The sequence below is a fragment of the Hippocampus guttulatus genome, chromosome 4 (genome assembly GCF_054856545.1).
Source record: "Hippocampus guttulatus isolate MCC_2025c chromosome 4, RoL_Hgut_1.0, whole genome shotgun sequence".
NCBI classification, from domain to species: Eukaryota; Metazoa; Chordata; class Actinopteri; order Syngnathiformes; family Syngnathidae; genus Hippocampus; species Hippocampus guttulatus.
This window is the reverse complement of record NC_141264.1, coordinates 23,995,028-24,014,186: the sequence shown is the minus strand read 5'-3', so window position 1 is coordinate 24,014,186 and position 19,159 is coordinate 23,995,028. Positions and strand designations below refer to the sequence as shown.

Below are 19,159 nucleotides of genomic sequence, written 5' to 3'. Positions count from 1 at the left end.
GTGCCGCCCAGCGCGTCCCGCACCCCGCAGTGACTCACCATGCGCTGGACGTGTTGTGGGGCAGCAGCGTGGGACTGTGGCTCTCCCCTCGGAGGCTGTGTCGAGGCTGGTAGAGGCCGGGCACCGTGGGCGGAGCCTGAGCCTGGCCCTCGTCCTCCATGGAGCGTTGCCACTGACTGCGGGCCTTCTTCAGCCAGCGGCCGCCCAGGCCCCATTTCTCCAGGTAGACCCGGCAAAGCTCATAATTGATGGCCGAGTAGTAGAGGAAGTCCAGAGCCAGCAGCACCATGACGAAGAAGCCGTAGATCCACACTCCCACCAGCGCCGTGTAATTACTGCATACAAATGGACGCATTACACGCTGGATATTTAACGGGGCGTATAATGGAAAACGGACATTTTAATGGCTTGTATACTGGTGCGCCACCACCCGTCAAGAGTGAAACTAAACAACATAGTAAATCTTTTGTTATACGCCTATCGGAAAATGTTTCTGTGAGTAAGCCGTTCGGAATTTCCGCCCCGTCATCTACTAATTTATGCCAAACTAACCGCGCGCCGAGTTTTTCCACTTGTGACATGGGAAGCTGGGCCGGGTGAAAGTCCACAGCCACTTTGGAGTGACAGTCAGTCTTGCTGTCAGACTCCACTGTATGTATGTATCCCGCAGAGGCACAATCATGCAGAAATAAGCACATGCCGCACGGGGGTGTGACACACCTGCTGTCACGCCAAAGCCAAAAAAGAAATTGTAGCCGCAGTGGGTTTTGTTCGGCGGACAGATTCACGATCGCTTCTGAAAAGGAGCACTTGACTTGATTGCTAGGGGAAGTTGTCAACCAAGTTGTGGGTGTATTTGAAATGCTTTCATTAGCCTGTGTGCACACTTCCTTTCCTTTTGCGTCGGTTATTGTCGTTAGAATCCGAGAGAGGTGCTTCATGCGGGCTGGTGTGGAAGTCATGGTAGGAGGCGAGCAAACAAAAACACATCGATTGACGACATCGATCTTGCCCTCGCAACAAAAGCAAATGTTAATTCCCAATTCGACACCGCGTCGACAGAAAGACCACACCCATGTTCTCGAACGAGTGAATAGATAGGAGAATAAGTTGGGAATTGCGGCCACTGGCGTTAAAGCTCCAGCTCGCTTTGCTCACGGAGCAGCGGGAGCACAGAAGAAATGTCATCGGATGCGATGCTGCAGGGCAACGTGGCACGCTGGGAGGGCATTAGCGGTGGCGCAAGCTGCGTTTTTGACAGCCGGTCCTCCAACCGAGAGTGTCTGATGGCACACACGTTGCTTTTTCCCTCAGCTCGAATGTGTTCACGCCAGTGCATCGTAGACACACGACGGATTCATATCAATTGGGAGTGCTGCATATTGGATTTCAGGTTTGACACCCCTTGCAGTCAGGTGCGACTCAATCATGAAATAATCAATAAGGACGCTTAAAAATACACCAATAGTCATAACTAAAAATACTTTATATCAAATCAAACAACGGGAAGTACATTTCTGCTCAGCCTGTAAAACATCAAGGTGCGCTCTGGGGCGCTGTCATTTGAGGGGGAAAATAAAGTGTTTGTGAAGGAGCGCGGACATGCGCCAAGGCCATTGTGAAATAAATTGCTTTTACTCTTGCCGTGTTAAACAGATCTGCCCAAGTATGTTATGTTTGGTGCTCCAGCCCTTGTCCTAGTTTGAATGCGGGTCTTTCGTTTTGCGGGGGGGGGCTCTCTGAGACAAGAGAGGAAACAACATAACCTCTAAGGACTACTCATGCACAGTGTGTGTACTGAATACGAAATGACTTTAGTGAATAATCAAAACCACTTCTAAAGTGCAGTGCTAAAGTAGCCCGTGTTGATTTGGAGCCAAATCCAAATGCGGATTAAAATGGTGTTGGTATCTGTGAAGCCATGTTTTCATCAACATTTTTTTTTTCATTTTCAAAAATTGGGAAGGATGCCAAGATGAAACCTGGTTTCCTTGAGGGATTTTTACTGTAAAAGAAACAAAGAGAGACAAAATGGGGCGGCCGGGCGGTCCAGTGGTTTGCGCTCACAGTGCAGATATCGTCTGTAATCGAGTACTGTGACTTACTTGTGCGAATAGCCATCGGCGGTGGTCGTGAGGTTGATCTGCATGAGCATCTGGAACTCGGTGTCGTTGCAGCAGTACTTGAAGGCCGTGTTGTTGTGGTGGCAGCAGAACATGTACGTCTTGTTGTCCGACAGTCGGGGGCAGTGGAAGCCAAAGTGGTAGCGCCCCTTGTGGTCGGAGTAGGGCTCGCACACCCGGTAGTGAGCTGAAAGTGCTGCAAAAGAGGCGGGGAAAAAAAAAACTCAAATGGAGTGTAGCGTCCATCATATATTGTCAACGGGTAAACTTTGTGTAGATTGTTTAAAATTGTGTGTGTGTTGCGGGGAACAGAATATTTCTCATTTATGCATAATTCAATTGATGTTTGTCGTTGCTTTTATCCCCAGATTTCAAAAGGCAGCCAAAGAATGAAATGAAGGTCCACTTTCAAATGCAGACGATCGGCGTCTTCAGTAGATCAGTATTTCAAAAGAGGTTGTAATCTGCTTGATGCGGTACAACCACCTTCAGCCTCGACGAGGACAACGTCGCCATGAAAGAGAAAAGTGAGCGCAGCGGTGAGAGAGGAAGGATGAGCGAAGCCACATCAAGCGTTTCGTTCGACCTTTATGCACGCTACACATGTTGCGGACGATGTAAGAGGACTCATTTGCAGCTGCGCGTTCCATAAATCCTGGCGCATATAAAAAGAAGGCTGAGCCAGCAAAAGTGGATGATAAAGTCTATTAATGAGGGTTGTTAAAGGAAGTGTCAAAATGGCTCCTTGAGTGGACCCCAGCTGTTTTGTAATGTACCTGTTTAATTTTTTCAAACGCACTTTTAAAATTTGGTTAACTTTACACAACTTAAAACATTTAAAAAAAAAATTTCAAACCAACAACCTCCATTCATGTGAATTTGAGGGGGGAAAAAATCGGGCCATTTTCTTCATGCAATTGAGTTAAATATTATGACTCAGCCCATTTCTACAACTAAATAGAGGACCTAGCTAGCTAGCTGTGCTGAACCGTCGAAAAAAAACCCCTTTCATCCCTGGATGTCATATGTTACAGAACAGTTCAACTTTGTTATTCAACCCCTTAAGCGCGGAGGTGACGCTGTAAATGAGCTTGCTGTGAGGAACTCCACAAGCCTGTTAGCTCGCAAGCTAGCTGTGGCGAGCTACAAGCTTTCAGAGCGGCTTGATTTTTCCTGATTTTTAGGCCTAATTTTTAAAGCTGCCAAAATGTAAGTGTTAACTTTGGAGATTAAATTATTTACAGCGTTAAAACATTTTTTACTCGGTTAGCGCAGTTTAATTTATTTCATGTTAGTTGCTTCCAGCCAAACCTAGAGGACTCGCTAACACAGCAGTAGTCATAGTTTTACTTTTAATTTTACTTGCTTGATGGTTGTTGGGAGAAATCTGTTGTCATTTGCGGCCCTTGCAAAGCCAAATTCAAATACCGGATTAGTCGTATATCTTTAGCCCATGTCAATTTTAGGTTAGCTTAGCGATAAGCGTGTTTTCTCCGTCTTTTTTCATCATCCTTTTGTAGGTATGATACTTGTCCGAAATGTAACTTGTTTGCCACCATGCTGGCGATCACTTGAGGTTAATTGAAGACTAAAATAGTCCATGCGCGTTAAGTTGATAAGAGGGAAAGGCCTCAAAACTGCAATTTCAAGGGGACCCTTCACTGCATTCTCAGTCTTCATCCATCCATCCATCATCTACCGCATTCTCAGTCTTAATAAAATAAAATCGTGTCAACCTGCAGTGGACAGCAGCAGGAAGATGACCGCCAGGACATTCAAGGACTGCCGACTGGTGATAGTCATCTTCTCGCGGTCATGTGGAAAAGGAGGGAGGCTGCAGGAGGCAGGGAGCTCGGCTGGGACCGAGGTAGAGGTTCAGCTTGAGCTGGACCTGGTCATCCTGTGCATGCTGAGAGCTCCTCTCACATGCTCGATGATGATGATGAGGATGCCTCTGCTGTTGCTGCTGGAGATCAGGACCCCTGATGGGAACAAGACATGCAAGACAAAGAGGAGATTAGGAGATTGTGTTTGGTCTTTCTCCAGAACCGACTGCACACTTCGTGGCTTGAAATGTTGATGATTTGTTTGAAAATCTTCTTGTTCAAATGATGAGGATCCTTATCAAGCTTCTGCAAGGCTTGTGGATGAGCGGAAAATTGGGTGTGTCCGAGGAGGGAGGCATCGAAAACGAGAGGACCGGACTTGGGCACTCCTGCACTAAAATCAAATTTCTTAAAGCGTAGGCAAGCAATGTATTCAAACTGTGAAAAAAACAACAACATTTAGTAGCCTGGTTTCCGCCTCATTTGTTCTTTTCGTGGGCTATTTAAATTGTAACGTAGCTGCGGTATGGTATAATGATACCGTATCACACCTTGGGACAATTTAGAGTGTTCAATCAGCCTGCCCTGCATGATTTTGGAATGTGGGAGGAAACCGGAATACCCAGAGAAAACCCACACAGTCCCGTGGAGAACATGCAAACTCCACAGAGGGAGGACTACTGGACCACCGGGCCGCCTCACAAGGGTCGCAGGGGGTGCTGGAGCCTATCCTAGCCGTCTTCGGCAGTAGGCGGGGGACATCTTGAACCAGTTGCCAGCCAATCGCAGGGCAGAACAACCTAGGGACAATTTTAGGTGTTCAATCAGCCTGCCATGCATGTTTTGGGAATGTGGGAGGAAACCGGAGTACCCGGAGAAAACCCATGCAGGCCCAGAGAGAACATGCAAACTCCACACAGGAAGGCCAGAACGGGGATCGAACCCAAGACCTCTGCACGCTAACCACGTCGACGCGCTCACCACTGGGCCACCGGGCCGCCCCATTTACAGCTAGTCAGTATGAAATATGAGAAAAGGACATTGAAACATTTTCTGTGCCTATTTGAGAGAGGTAAGAATTGGAAGCATCAAGTATACCTGGCTTCTATTTTCAGAATATTTCACGACTATTTCTGACGTGCTCCTTCAGTGCATGTGCAGGAAAGGGCCGAGGGGGGGCGTCTCAAGATGAGTGCTTCCTCTACCCGCGTGCACTGTAGTTACTGTAAACCCGTGTTGTGAATAATTGAGGAGCACCCGTCTGAAAAGAGGGAACACTTTTATTTTTGTCCTTAAAAGTTCTGCGGTTGCATCAGCGCTCGCTGCCGTTTCGTCACCGCGCGCCTGAGAAACAAGCGCTCCATGTGAAGGCAGAACGGGTGAACACGCCGCGGAGGTTTGTTTTGGAGCGCGACGAGAGCAGAGACAGAAAGTTAAAATACTTCGATGAGGAAATCTTATTCGTAGGTCACGAAGGCCAGCTTCTATTTTTTTTTTTTTTTAATTTACAGTCTTAGCTTGCGGGAAAAGTAATGAGATGTTTAAATCTGCATTTGTAAAAATATGCAAGACTCAGGAGTCTGCAGCACGGTGGCTGCTTCAAAGTTCTGAGTTCGAACCTCGGGACAGCATTTTAATTCATATCTCAAGGCACAACTGTATTTCTTTTTCAATGATGTCCTCTGGGAGGAGAAGAAAAAAATTCCACTGAACTTGAACATAACGCTCATTTTTATGAGTTATAGCGTCAGGGCAGCAGCACAACATTACAGGTGAAGTACATCTGCATGACTTGGAAAGCTAATGAAAAATGTACCTTATTAATGGAGCGTGCTCAAGGAAATTAAAGTTCGATCTGTTCCAGCTCCCGCGGATTGCCTTATCAAAAGAACATGAGCTGATAGCTTCAACAAACACATACGCAATCACGCGCGCGCGCACGCACACAAAGCCTCGCGCGCATCGGCCTGTCCCGCTCAAATTTAAAAAGCACGCCAGATTAGACAAGCTGTCCCGTCCTCTAAACGGCGGGCAGCTGACATCCCGGGAGACTTGTTACGGTGGCATTTCGCATATTTTTACCCCTTCTTCCCCCTGTGTGCCCATCACTCCATCCATCCGTCATAGTTCTTGACACTATTTTATCTTGATTTATAATTTCAAAACTAGATAAAATCAACAAAGAAATATCCAGGAAGGCACAAAATGCCAGTTTGGCCTAATTACAGCATTTCAGGAATTAATCCTAAGAAATTCTTTATGTTTTTTTTGTTTGTTTTGGGTTTGTTTGTTTTTTTTTGCTTGTTCATTAGCGGCTATATCCACGCAGAAAGATGAAATGTGGCGGCCCGGTCGTCGAGTGGTAAGCAACTTCACAGTGCAGAGGTACCGGGTTTGAATCCAGCTCTGGCTTTCCTGTATGGAGTTTGCACGTTCTCCCCATGCCAGTGTGGGTTTTCTCCAGGTATTTCGGTTTCCTCCCACATTCCAAAAAAACATGCATGGCAGGCTGATTGGACGCTCTAAATTGTCCCTAGGTGTGATTGTGAGCACGGAAGGTTGTTCGTCTCTGTGTGCCCTGCGATTGGCTGACAACCGGTTCAGGGTGTCCCCCGCCGACTGCCTGAAGACAGCTGGGATTGGCTCCAGCACCCCAGGATAAAGCGGTCCAGAATATGGAATATGGAATGCAGACAGGATTAGGAATCAAAAGCAAGGGGGTAATGGTTACATTATCAATAACGCCAAAACTGAAACAATAAGGCAGTGCCGCGTTTGCGTTTAAGCTCATAGAATAGAGCTACCTCTTCCATTTGAGGCGAGGAGGAAGTTTCCATTGTACCGGGTATGCCAAAAATAGAAGAAAAACGTATTCTGTCTGCATTTTGTCCCACAATTTGCCGCAAAATGTAAGGCATTCTTCTTCTGCGCATTTGATGGATAAAAATGCTCACAGAGTGACAAAACTAAAAGGGCCGGTCGGCCGCGATGAATTAATAATAATTTATAGAAAGCAAAGTAGTCTCTTGTCAGACGGGCACCTTAATATTTCAACGCGTACAACTTGCACGAAGATGTGCAACACAAGGCTTTTTTTTTTTGCTCTCGCAAAATCGCTCCTTAATCAAACCTCTGGCAGATTGGGGTCCGCCCCCCCCTACCCCCGCCGCGTTGCGATGAATCGTGCGCTCTCTAAGAGCCTCGGCGGCACCCGCAGTAATTGGTCATTTAATGCTTCTCTGTGCCAGCACAAGTGAGCATGACAGACAAAGTAAACGCAAGCTTTTTGTTTTTACACACCGGGAGCTTGTTAATATCCCGCTCCAGCGTTTGCGTTGAGAGCCGCTTCGCACTCGAGCTGTCGTTTACCAGCATCGCAAGTACATCGCGCTATTCTCAGAACACGTGGCGGGCACACGCCCCGTGGATGTACGGCGCTTTGTTCAGCCATTATTAAACACGGCCCTCTGCACTCACTTCTCTGCAAACAAGCCACAGATGGGGGAGAGGTGACCCTTCCCCGTTTCATACCGCGGTGGAGCACACGGGAGCAGAGAGACCATGAAGTGACTTGATGATCATCGTTTTTATCGCGGACCACACCAGAGTGATAAAATGCCGAAATCGGGGGATGTCCAAACTTTTCCCACTGAGGTGCGAGCAGGAAAATGAGAGGAAGAGTGGGGCCGCTTCAAGTGATTTGTGGGAAACACGCTAAAAACGATCCAATACACTGGAAGTCAACATAAGGAAACAGTTCAGATACAACCAGGACGGCTTCTGCTAAGAAACGTCTGCTGTTGTTGATTAGGTGTCACACACACACACACACACACACACACACACACACACACACACACACACACTTATCATATGTCATCTATCATCTTTGTGTATATCTTCATGAGGACAAGCGATCTGGATAATGGACGGTTACAAAAAAAAAAGCCAATCTTTTGCAATGCTCATCTTTTAAAAAGTTAAATTAAAAACAGCGTGATAATAAAAATTTTTTAAAAATTAAAATTTTGATTTTCAAATTGAAAAACAGTGTGACATCTTAAAAAGTTCTCTCCGAATCTCTTCAAGATATGTTTTAAATTCATGATTAGAAAATGAAGCACCCCCTACTTGCATCCCTCCTCTGCCAAACTATTGGACATCCTAAACATAGAATCATGTTGATTATTACAATTTTGTAACCCAAAACATTGACGGCAATGGACAAAATGTAAAAAAATAAATTAAAAAAAGTACAAAAACTACTAGACTGTAATCAGTATTGAAGAAGGATTGATGAATTTAATTAGTGAAGAACTGACTATTAAAACAAAACAAAACAAAATATATTCCATTACTGCTTTGGGTGGCATGTTGTAATAAAATCGCCAATTCTGACTGCAAGTAAAAAAAAATCAATCACCAATTTATAAATCCCTACGGTTTGATTGCAGCCGTAAAACTATAAACCGATAAAAAATGAGCATGAGGTGCTATTTTTATCTCTTTTATCACATTTATCTCGTCTCATATTCGTCTTTGTCAAACCGTAATATTTCCAGTCGAAGGCAAAAATAAAGGAACTGGCCTCTGTTGCGATACTTTGGGAGCGGAGTGCATGCTACCCAAGAACAAAAAGCTTTCATGCATCCACAAAATTGAAGAAATAAAACATATGATCTTAAATAATCAACATGATTAAAGTAAATGCACATACTTGCCTCTCTTGATATTATTAGCTACGTGCACAACAAGCAGGCCCCCGACAGTGAGATTTATATGATCGGTCGGCTGACTAAATTTTCCACATCCAATATTCTAAATAAAGACCAGAGGCGGCAGATTGTTTTGGTCTGGTGGCTTGATGTTGCCTGGGAGACATTGACGTCATGCCAGATACGAGGAGTGAGCGTAACATCAATTAATTAGCAGTGTAGTAAAACGAGAGGTGTAAAAGGGGGCGCAAAAAAAAAAAAATCACAAAGAGGAGGCGGGGGGATAACAAAGCGGGGTTGCCATAGCGCCAACGAGGCTGTTTGAATGGGCTGGGTTATTGTGCACCGCAGACACCAAACAGCACGGGTGGCCTGTTTCTGTTTCTGTTTCACACCGCTGATGGTTTGTTAGCTTTACGGATGCTAATAAAACTCGCATCTGCTCGCTGTGTTTCTACCTGCTGAGGGCTGTCACTGAGATGGAAGCCATTTGGCCTCCTCGCCGCCTTGATTTTGCGAATGGCAAAGGCCGACTGGAGAATCATGGTGGGGGAAAAAAAAAAAAATGACCAGCACTACCAATTCATACGTGATCAATTCAAGAGGGAGGCTTTTTTGGAAATTCTGAATTTTCTGGGAAAATCCTGGATTATAGCCGTGCAGTATAAAGCATGTATCCCCAAATTGCAGGGGGGGGGCGGTTTTATCCCAACCAAAAAAAATCTATACAAATACAGTATTGTTGTACTTTTTGGAAAATAAAATGTAAACAAATTGGAGTTTTTTTTTTAATGCACTATTAGATCTTACGTGATGACAATTCTGGGATTGTCACTTTCGAAAGGGCGGTTTTACAGCTCTGAATTCAACCAAAATATCGTTGCTGTCCCCCCCCAAAATTCCACAACTTTCATGTTTTCATCAACAATACAAATTTTTTACCAACATTTTGGGATGAAAGGTAAAGGAAAACCCGTGAAATTCGGTCAAGACTACAAACGGAATAATTGATTAATTGCTTTGTCAAAGGCAACCGGTGGGGCACATGTTTGCGTGTCAGAAAATAATTACGCGCAGACTGTGTAAGGCTATTTCGCTATTAACCTAACAAGACAAAAAAAAAATTAAAGTATTGTTCTACCATTTGGCAAGATCTTTATAACTCCTTTTGTGGCTTTGTGATCTTCAAAAAAATCTGAAAATACAAACAAAATCCTTCAGCCAGGACCAACCAGCTCAATATTATGTAACTGTCCCCAAATACATATGTAAACAAGCAACCCTAGAGAATTTAGAGTCCACAATTGACCTACTGTATACCATGCCTGTTTTTGGAACATGTCAGGAAGTCAGTGAGGGAGACGTGCTGTGCTGCCCACCACTGCAAAGATTCCATTCTTTGCCTTCCCTTGGACTCCAAAATCCAAAATGGAAAATTTGGGTGCCTCTGGAATGAAAAAGTGAAGCGTGGTATCCAGCTGTTCCAATCTACTCCACTGTAGGAGAAGACAGTTGTTTAGCTATTTGATCTCAGACAGTACCTGCAACGAAATGAAATGGCCTCCCTGCAGCACCTCATTTCCATTCAAATCAGCATTTGAAAAGCACGGCAGGTGCTGAAATTTTTTCTGACGAAGCAATCCCATGAAACTGAGTGAAAGTGTAATTATAGCAGCCGAGAATACGCAGGAGGATGCATTGTGGCGCCCCACCCTGTCTTCTTGCGGAAGTCGTTTCTGAATCATAAATATGCACGAGTTCTTGGGCTCGTCATAATAGCGAGGCAACCTTAAATTTTCACTGGTGAAAATGAGCAGTCACAGTTTTACAGCTGTCATGGACACAAATTGCAGAGAGTAAGCGACATGTGGCTCCCGCCCACTCAGGGTCAAGCAGTGATTTATTAGAATAGAGCCATGCTTTCTTGGACACAAATGAGAAAGCCTCAATAATTCTGCGACGGAAAAGCGTCCAACTGCCAAAGCGGTCAAGGCTGACATTCCACACTGAAGCGTTTACATGGCGATTCATGATGCTACACGATTCATGCTATACGACTCTCATGCAAATCAGGTTTTTTTCCCCCCACTGGTGAATAGTAGAGTGCAAGACCAAAAACTTTGAGATTTCTCAAGGCTTAAACGTTAGAGATCAACCAAAATAACAAGAAAAAAATGAGGTAGAAATACATGGTGGCCAGAAGACCAATGGCGGCCCCTTTTTTCTGAGAAGTGATTTTTCTTCTGTTTTCACACTTTCACACAGGCCGTCAGTGACAATTGATCAATCTGCTTGGCTGCCAACAAATCAGTGCATGAGATCGAAAGTAGACTATGTGATAGCCCACAAAAACTAAGCACGGGGAACCAAAGTCACGTTTATTTATTAAATTAAGATGAGCAAAAGGTTGTTTTTTACTTCGACTTGTTCCTGCTTGCAATTGAAGTGCGGTGGGCAAGGTTTTGTATCTGTGTACATTTTTTTATTTCACGTAACCCTGACTCTGGATGGTATGATATACAATGGCTTCTCAGTTATTTGAGTATAATTCATGTGGCTGTATGAGGACATTGCTGCGCTGCTGATCAATAGCTAGCTAGCTAGCTAGCTAGCCAGCCAGCTTGCACATTGTGATATTAGCTCAAGTAACGATGTCTAATTTATTGTGGCCTACATGATAATTATGTTTTCCTTCATAGGGGGGTAATAAATTTATGGATAGCTAGTTCAGAAGTCATTACAAGAAAACGTTTCACTATTTCTTCACTTTGAAAGGGGCCTGTAAAAAATAATTTACGAAAATCTCATTTCACAACTCAACATTCATCATTTTTTTCTTTACTTTAAAAAGGGATTGTAAAAAAAAAAATCTAAAATGTAAACGTGATTAAAAGTGAAGACAATTTGCATTGTTGGTGTTTTCGCAAGAACCTTGACCTACTCATACGCGATTGGCCTTTGCCGGCCATATAAAAAGATGCGGTGAGCAGAATCTGCCTCCAGGGCCTTGAGTTTGACACCTGTGTTCGACACTATTTTCAAATATGCACAGTCGTATCTTGACTTGCGTCCCAATTTATAAATTTGTTGAGTTATGAACTGTTGCTTTGTATATATTTTTTGCTTTGGAGTTGCTAGCCAAAGAGGGAGCTCATCAGATGTGCCGCTGCTCTATTGAAGGGAACATGACGAAGCAATTCATGTGCCACCACATGTGGGCGAAGTAAAAATGTTTATAATGTGTTAAACCCCCCCCAAATAACACCAATCCAAGGAGGCTCCAGCTCGCTCACCCCCTTAAAAAGTGGTTCACCCTCATGGCTTGTGGAACAAATTGTTCCAAATATGAATTGATCTCAATCGCGAAATCAAATTGTAGTGAAACAGGTACCACAGGATTTACATAAGCAGCTGTCCTTGTTTTGGCCTTGTTTTGTTTTCCTGCAGAAAATTGTCATCTATGATGCATGCAGACAGCAGAGTACCTCTCAGACATAAGCCATTGTTTGCTCGGATTCACTTTAACACCTCAGTCGGGGCTTGCGTGGTATATCTCTTGGAAGGGTTCCCGATCGTCACCCACCTGACCCTGGATTTAAAATAGCACCAAAGAAACAGCCTTGTGGGAATTGAAAAAAACAACCCCCCCCCCCCCCAAAAAAACAAGAAGAAAATTCTTATGACATGAGGACAGAGATACAAGGCTGCGGCGAGAACAACACGGCCGCTTTATCATCTTTGTTATTGTCCCCTGTAGCGACCACAGCAAAATGGTTAGACCCACACTCACTCTCACACACACACACACACACACACACACACACACACGCTGAATTGGCAACACGTACTACTTAGACGATAAATGCGTGTGTGATCAAACATTTGTCTCAACTAACAGCTAAAAGCACTCTAACATTTATCATTTGTTAACCACCTTAATAGAAAATCCTGTTCCACAAGCCCATCTACAGTGTACCCATTAAAAAAAAAACATTCACAGAAGCAACTACAGAAAAGTGCAAGACTTAATTAGGATTCCATTTCTGTTGGTGGAATGTGTCAGCAAACTGGATAACCTCCAAACAGGAAGGCCGCAAGACAGATTTGAACTCCTCCAACCGGTTCAGGGTGTCCCCCGCCTACTGCCCGATGACAGCTGGGATAGGCACCCCCCGCGACCCTTGTGAGGATAAAGCGTATCAGAAAATGGATGGATGGCTGGATGATGATATTCCCTGATATAAGTCTTTCAGTCTTTGCGGTGACGTGACACAACTAACAAACAATACATGAGCGCGAACAAAACCAGAAACAGGAAAAATTCTACCAAGCGCATGTCAAGAAAAACATTCACGATAAGAATTCTATAACTTGTCTTTAAATGCGAGATGATAGGAATCCTTTTCAAGTCTTCTGACTTACATGCAGCGTTAGGTTGCTTTAAAACCAGCCGGAAACTGGGAGGTCACGTGATCCGAATACCTGCTAAACCAACAAACCAGCCCACTTTTTCAAGAAAGCAATAAAACCGCAGACACCATGTTTTTCCTCCACATCATCTCTGAGGCCATGCGACCTCCCTCCCTGCAGGGACGCAAGGACCCCCCCCCCACCCCCCGCTATCTTCTGAGCAATGCCGCCTGCTATACCGAGACCGTTAAAAAGCAAACACAAGGCAGCGCTTATTGATGCGTCCAGTTGGTATTTATTTTCTGACAATTATTACGCGAAACGTTGGGCCACCTGCCACGGTATTCATCATTCATCAGGCTGTCCCGCTTTTGACCCAGCAGCGAGTGAACTCTCCTCGGCTGGCTTTTGGCACACTTGCAAACGATAACTTCCTGCGCTCCTCCAACTCCACGGCTACTCATAAAAAAAAAAAAAAGAATAAAAAAAAAAAGAAAGCCCTTCAGCTCATTTCTCAGACCGTGAATTGAGTTTTATGATGTCAATTAACAATGGCAGCAACCTGCAGTTTGACTAATAATATGCAAAAGGGTTTATTATTAGTCATTACTGCAGGGAAGGATTATGGTGGGCGCTTGGCATTACACGGTGAATTGGAAATGACTGTCACATGAGGTCATAATGACTCAGGAATTACTGAGTTTTATATTTGCCATTATCTTTGCGCGCATGCTGCACATTTTGTATGGGGCTGACGAGACCGTCGAGAAGGGCCGTGCAAACGACAGCTCTTTTTGCCCCCTCCATTCAAAATTAGAATGGCTCAGTCTGACTCAATGGCTGTCTGTGCCCTATGTGTTGTGTTGTGTTATTTTGACTTCAAAATGGCGCCGCGAGAGTGGCTGCCTTTCCAGCAGCTCCTATATTTTGTTGTTCTACTTCTTCCTTTCATAACCTTGCTGCTGTGAATTGGGAATTTCTCCATTGTGAGACTAATAAAGGTTTTCTTATCTTATCTTATCAAATTTGGAAGTGATGTTTATTCATTTATTTTAGGAAAATTTTAAAGAAGCCCCCGGTAATGGCCAAGATATCTATTAATGTGTGAGCTCGACATTTTATGTTCCAAGTATCCGTTGCTTTAAAGGGTGATAACATCACGCGGATGCTCTTCGCAACCAAACAGAAAAATAAACAAGATACAAGACTGTGAGAGCCCCTGTGAAACCTCTGAAGAACTGTGATCAAGAAGTCCCCCCCAAAAATGTACCAAAAAATGCTTGTAATGTATTTAAAAAATTAACAGTCTATTGAACCTTTTCCCTATTTTTTTCCCCCGCCACATGCCACCAACATCGCAGCAGAAATCATGTTTAATTGGGCAGACATGATCAAAACAAAAACAAAAAAAAGTAATCAGTTTCTATAACGTACGGTAAACGTGTGTTTCGGCAGTTTTGGGAATCCCTGCGCTAAACTCGTTTGCCCGCACATCGCACACCGGTTTTACAGCCTTCGTAAAGGGGAATTCCTGCTCCATGCAGCACTTACCACAGCATGCAGGAACACAGCAGGCGAAGACTTTAGAGAGACAAAAAATACAAAAGCGCCATCTGTCGCAAACAAGCGCTGTTTTGTTATTGGACAATCTTTTCTTTCAGAAGCAGCACCAATGAGAATTCAATCACCTTGTAAGGCATCATGGAACTGGGGGCGCTAAGGGGGAATAAAACTGAGAGCACTTTGAACAGAAGGCCTAATGTTGAGGCTGTACCTTGAGTCTACAAAGCTGTTTTATCTATAACATGCTCCTTTCCTCAGCTGGAAAAAAAAAAAAGTGATTTGCGGTAACTAAAGGCTGAACCAAAGTGACACGTCTGGCTCTTTAATCAACAGCCAGTGTCTGACATGGACGCTTAACCCCTCGCGCGGCCCTCCCCGGGCAGAGCTTCTTTCTCTGCCGGGAAGGTCACTTGATCAATGGCTTTATATATGGAGAGGGGGGACTGGGGAGGTGGGGGGGGGGGGGGCTTTTAGCCGATTCTTTGCAATGCATTTGTATCAAGTTCCACTGCTCTGACTGGCAATTTCAACTGTAGAAATACAAAGATGCTAATTAATGCCACTTTTTAATTTCACGATGTTTATGATTGCGGTTGTAGATTCCAGTGGTGTACTGAGAGCTTTTTTGACTCTCTCAGAGCACTAAGTAAGCCAAATTAATTGTGGATTAATCAGGTCTTGAAGCAACTGAGGCAAAATGAAGTGCACTCATTAGCTGAAATAAGGAAAGGCACCGTTGATTCATTCTTGCGAGTTGCCGACATACCAACAAACAGGCAAATTCAAAGTCGAGCCCTATAATCGCATGTCCCTAAATGACTACGGTTCTTATTTTGGGCTAATCGTGATGAATCAATAGTCATCCACATTTGACTATTTTCTATACTGTACCCATAAAGCCTATCCCAGCTAACTTTGGTCACAATCCAATCGCAGGGTTAATCAAAAATGAATTCTTTCTCAATTCTTAATGATTAATAGACTACGTCCATCCTTAGTGACGATTAACACCACTACTTAGTGTCATTTCGGCGACAGGGACTCTCCGCAATTCGCATTGTTATAGCGAGATACAAACTTGTGAACAATTTATACATATATACTGTATATGGTATATTCTGTACTGGTACAGGTTGGCATCGGGCAGTTGGAAGTCGCTTGGTACCTGTAAATGTAATTTTATGTTGTGAAAGCTGATGTGATACGACATTTTGATTGGTCGTTTCATCTGCGATGTGACAGCTTCTTCGAGCATATGAAACAGCACCGGTCAGATTGATGAAGTGCATCCAGGCGCTGCAGCCATCACAGAGCCGAATATAGGACAGTGATGGATCATATGTTGTGCAGTTTGGCGTAAAGGTCTGGAGGCACGAGATGGTGCTTCGGTAAGGCCCAAACAGAACGTGTTGTTGAAGCAGCTGACACCAGTTCTCAGACAGTTGAGTCTTTTCAGAGTATTCCTGAGCCAGGCTTTCATGTTTGGGTGTACTGTGAACTGATACGGTCTTCGATTCTTTTTCCCAAGGCTTTCAAGATGCAAAAGTTAGAGTCACAGAGGACTGCGGCATGGTGAGAGAAAGGTGTAATCAACCCTCCTGTCCCCGCCGTCCAAGAAATGGAGTGCCACAGAGATCATGCCTCTCGCCCATGCTCTTTAAGATCTACATCAGTGACATGCCTAAAAACACTATGACGTGCCAACTATCTGTCTACCTACAAAGGACTCCACTTCCACATAATCCATCCCCTATGTACATCGGAACTTAAGCAACAAATTATGTATAAACATCATAGCAACACTCTCCATGCCAAACTTGCAACACATCACTGCTTGAGATGTTTGGCCGGATTGTCTTGGGGTACTAGCACTCCTGCACTCCGATAAAGCCCCCTAGTGCTTGCCTGCAGCACTGCCAGACACGCCTCACCGGTGTGGTGTCGTAGTGTACATGAAACCAAGGCACCCTCAAAGACATCGTGAAGATAATCACCACACCCTTTGAGACCCCAGAGATTGAAATCACGTGACGGCGCTCACCTGCGATTGAAGTTGATCAAATCTAGTCGCTGACGGTCAACCACTCATGAAAACGAGTTGCAGAAACCCGCACACTGCACAACAGCTCGGTTTTAGACGTAACAGTGATGTATGAGGGGTCCCGGTGGGGGTAGTCAATTGGAGGTTAAACACAGGTTGTGGTCGCAGGCCAGCTAATGGCAGAACAAGGCCACGCCACATTTACACTCTGAGACATCGATGCGGTGTGCACAATGGCCTCAGAGAAACACCCGAGCTGTCACAATTAGGTGGAAAAAGGCTCACTTGCCTAACAATGGCATATAATTTATGTAATGAATGACAAACATAGGTATGAGATACAATGGTGATAATAGCTCCATTTATAAATATTTGCTCAGCCTCTGATTTCCCCGTGTATTCATTTTTTCATTTCACCAGTTGCAAATGCTCCTTCATGCGTGATTTCTTTCTTTCCGCCGGGTCTATACGACAAAAGAATCTGAATCAATGTCATTATTTTCCTTTGCACTTATACACACACACAGACCCCCCCCCCCCCCCCCCCCCCCACACACACGCAGGCGTTGCTATCCAAACATCGCCGACGGGTTGAACAGCTTGTTGATTTTTTAATTATTCTCTGTGCATATCGAGCAAAGCGACGCCTCAGCTCCTTTTGAAAACACGCAGAGTACGCTCGCAGCCTTCTACATTAACACTCGCAAGTACTGTAGGTTGTTGAGATGTTATTCTCTCAGAATCTTAAGAGGAATCGGGAAGTATAGTTGGGGAGGGAAATATACCGTCGTGATCTGTGTCGGGTGATTGTTTCTGTTTCTGTCATCAGTAATGCCGTGTTTCCTATTGTAAATTTATTCCGAGTTTTGGTTTGTCAATCAAATTTATGAACTTTGGCTAATTTGGCATTTTTGATTATTGATGATTTAAAAAAATACATTTTTTTTTTATTCCCAACTTCTCTGCACTCGAATACGTCACGATAATCAGTTTTCAGTCTATGCTGGTTGTCAGGGAAATTTACTTCTACCTGATATACTTTAACTGATATATAAAAAACTTTTACTATAGGGGTATCTCGACGAAACAAGAATTCGTTCCATGACCAAACTGGTAACTAATATTTACTTCAGATCCAATGAATATTCCAATTCAAATGGCATTAATCCATTTCAGTTCCACCCCCCCAAAAAACAACAAAACAAACAAACAAAAACCCCGCCCCAAATGATTTTTTTTTTAATGAAGGAAAAATTTGTTCAAAAACATCGCAAAGAAATGGCTGAATAAAAATTAAATACCTTAAGGTGGCACAGTGGCCGTCCTTCCTGTGTGCCGTTTGCATGTTCTCCTCAAACCTGTGTGGTTTTTCTCCAGTTTCCTTCCACATTCTAAAAGCACACTCGGTCGGTTAATGAAACATTCCAAAATTGTGAATGCTTGTTCCTCTATGCGTGCCCAGTGATTATCAAGCTACCGATTCAGCTTTACAAGAAGCAGCCTTTTAAACTCTGCCTCGCAACAAGCGGACCGATTTTGCAAATCTATTTGAGGGGGCGGGGGGGTTGTTTTTGTTTTTGTTTGTTTTTGTTCTGGATGATACAGTTTTTGGTTTCTGTGTAAACTTTGCTGTTGAAAAAACATCAGACAATAAGGGAGAGAGAGTATTGTAGTTTAATTGTAGCAAACTCATAAGTAGCTAGTGCCGCATAAAAACAAAGTGGACACTGGAAATGGGAGTTGTCTTTCGTCTATAAAATAGAATGATGTGTGAATGTGTGCGCGTGTGTGTGTGTGTGTGTGTGTGAGATTCCCTTTGCGAGACGATATCTAATGGGCGGAATCTGATGTGGAAGAGAAGTAGCATCAAAGGTGTCATCACTCAGCTTCTCGGGCTGTCTAACGAGCACACATTTTCTCACACAGCTCTGGGAAGTGGTCATCAATTTATATTAACACACACACGCGCACACACACACGCATGCACACACAAGGATGCAGAGTTGAACTCTGGCATGAACCCAAAGAAATGTCCCAATGGCAAAGCAGAAAAACGAAACAAATGCAGTTTTCTGCAGCGCCGCACGCAAAAGCAGATGCTACTGTATAGTGTGAATAGCGGATGACAACAGCTGCTGTTTATTTTTACTTTGTGGAAGTTAATGACTTGGCTGCCGCCGGTATCATCAATCAACCCCAACTGGCCGTGAGATGTGATGAGGCCACTTTGTCACTGCGAGTTTCGACAATTAGGCAGTACGACGCTCACGACCCCGCAATCACCATCAGTGCAGTTCGGCCTGGCATCCATCCATCCATTTTGCAAAATGCTTGTCCTCATTAGGGTCACCGGAGCCCATCCCGTCCGACTTTGGACGAGAAGCATTTACAACCGTGGACTGGCCGCCAGCCAATCACAGGGCACATAGAGACACAAAGCATTCACACTTACATTCATAGCTATAGGCAATGTACAAAGTG

General features: G+C 44.1%; 1 protein-coding gene across 3 annotated transcripts in view; it reads right to left on the bottom strand.

Annotated features, from left to right (window-relative positions):
- shisal1b (shisa like 1b) overlaps positions 1-19,159 on the bottom strand; it is a 44,165-nt gene that overhangs the window by 19,741 nt on the left and 5,265 nt on the right. For 2 of the 3 annotated variants that reach the window (XR_015100605.1, XM_086108255.1), the window contains exons 2-4: positions 3,860-4,105; positions 2,106-2,319; positions 39-335 (exon numbers count right to left, since the gene is read on the bottom strand). Coding sequence is in view for 2 of the 3 variants with exons in the window: in XM_086108255.1 (XP_085964381.1) it covers positions 39-335; positions 2,106-2,319; positions 3,860-3,926 (578 nt within the window). In the remaining variant the exon portion in view is untranslated. Of the gene's footprint in view, positions 1-34; positions 336-2,105; positions 2,320-3,859; positions 4,106-19,159 lie in introns of those variants that run through there. The other variant, XM_086108254.1, reaches the window with a different exon arrangement.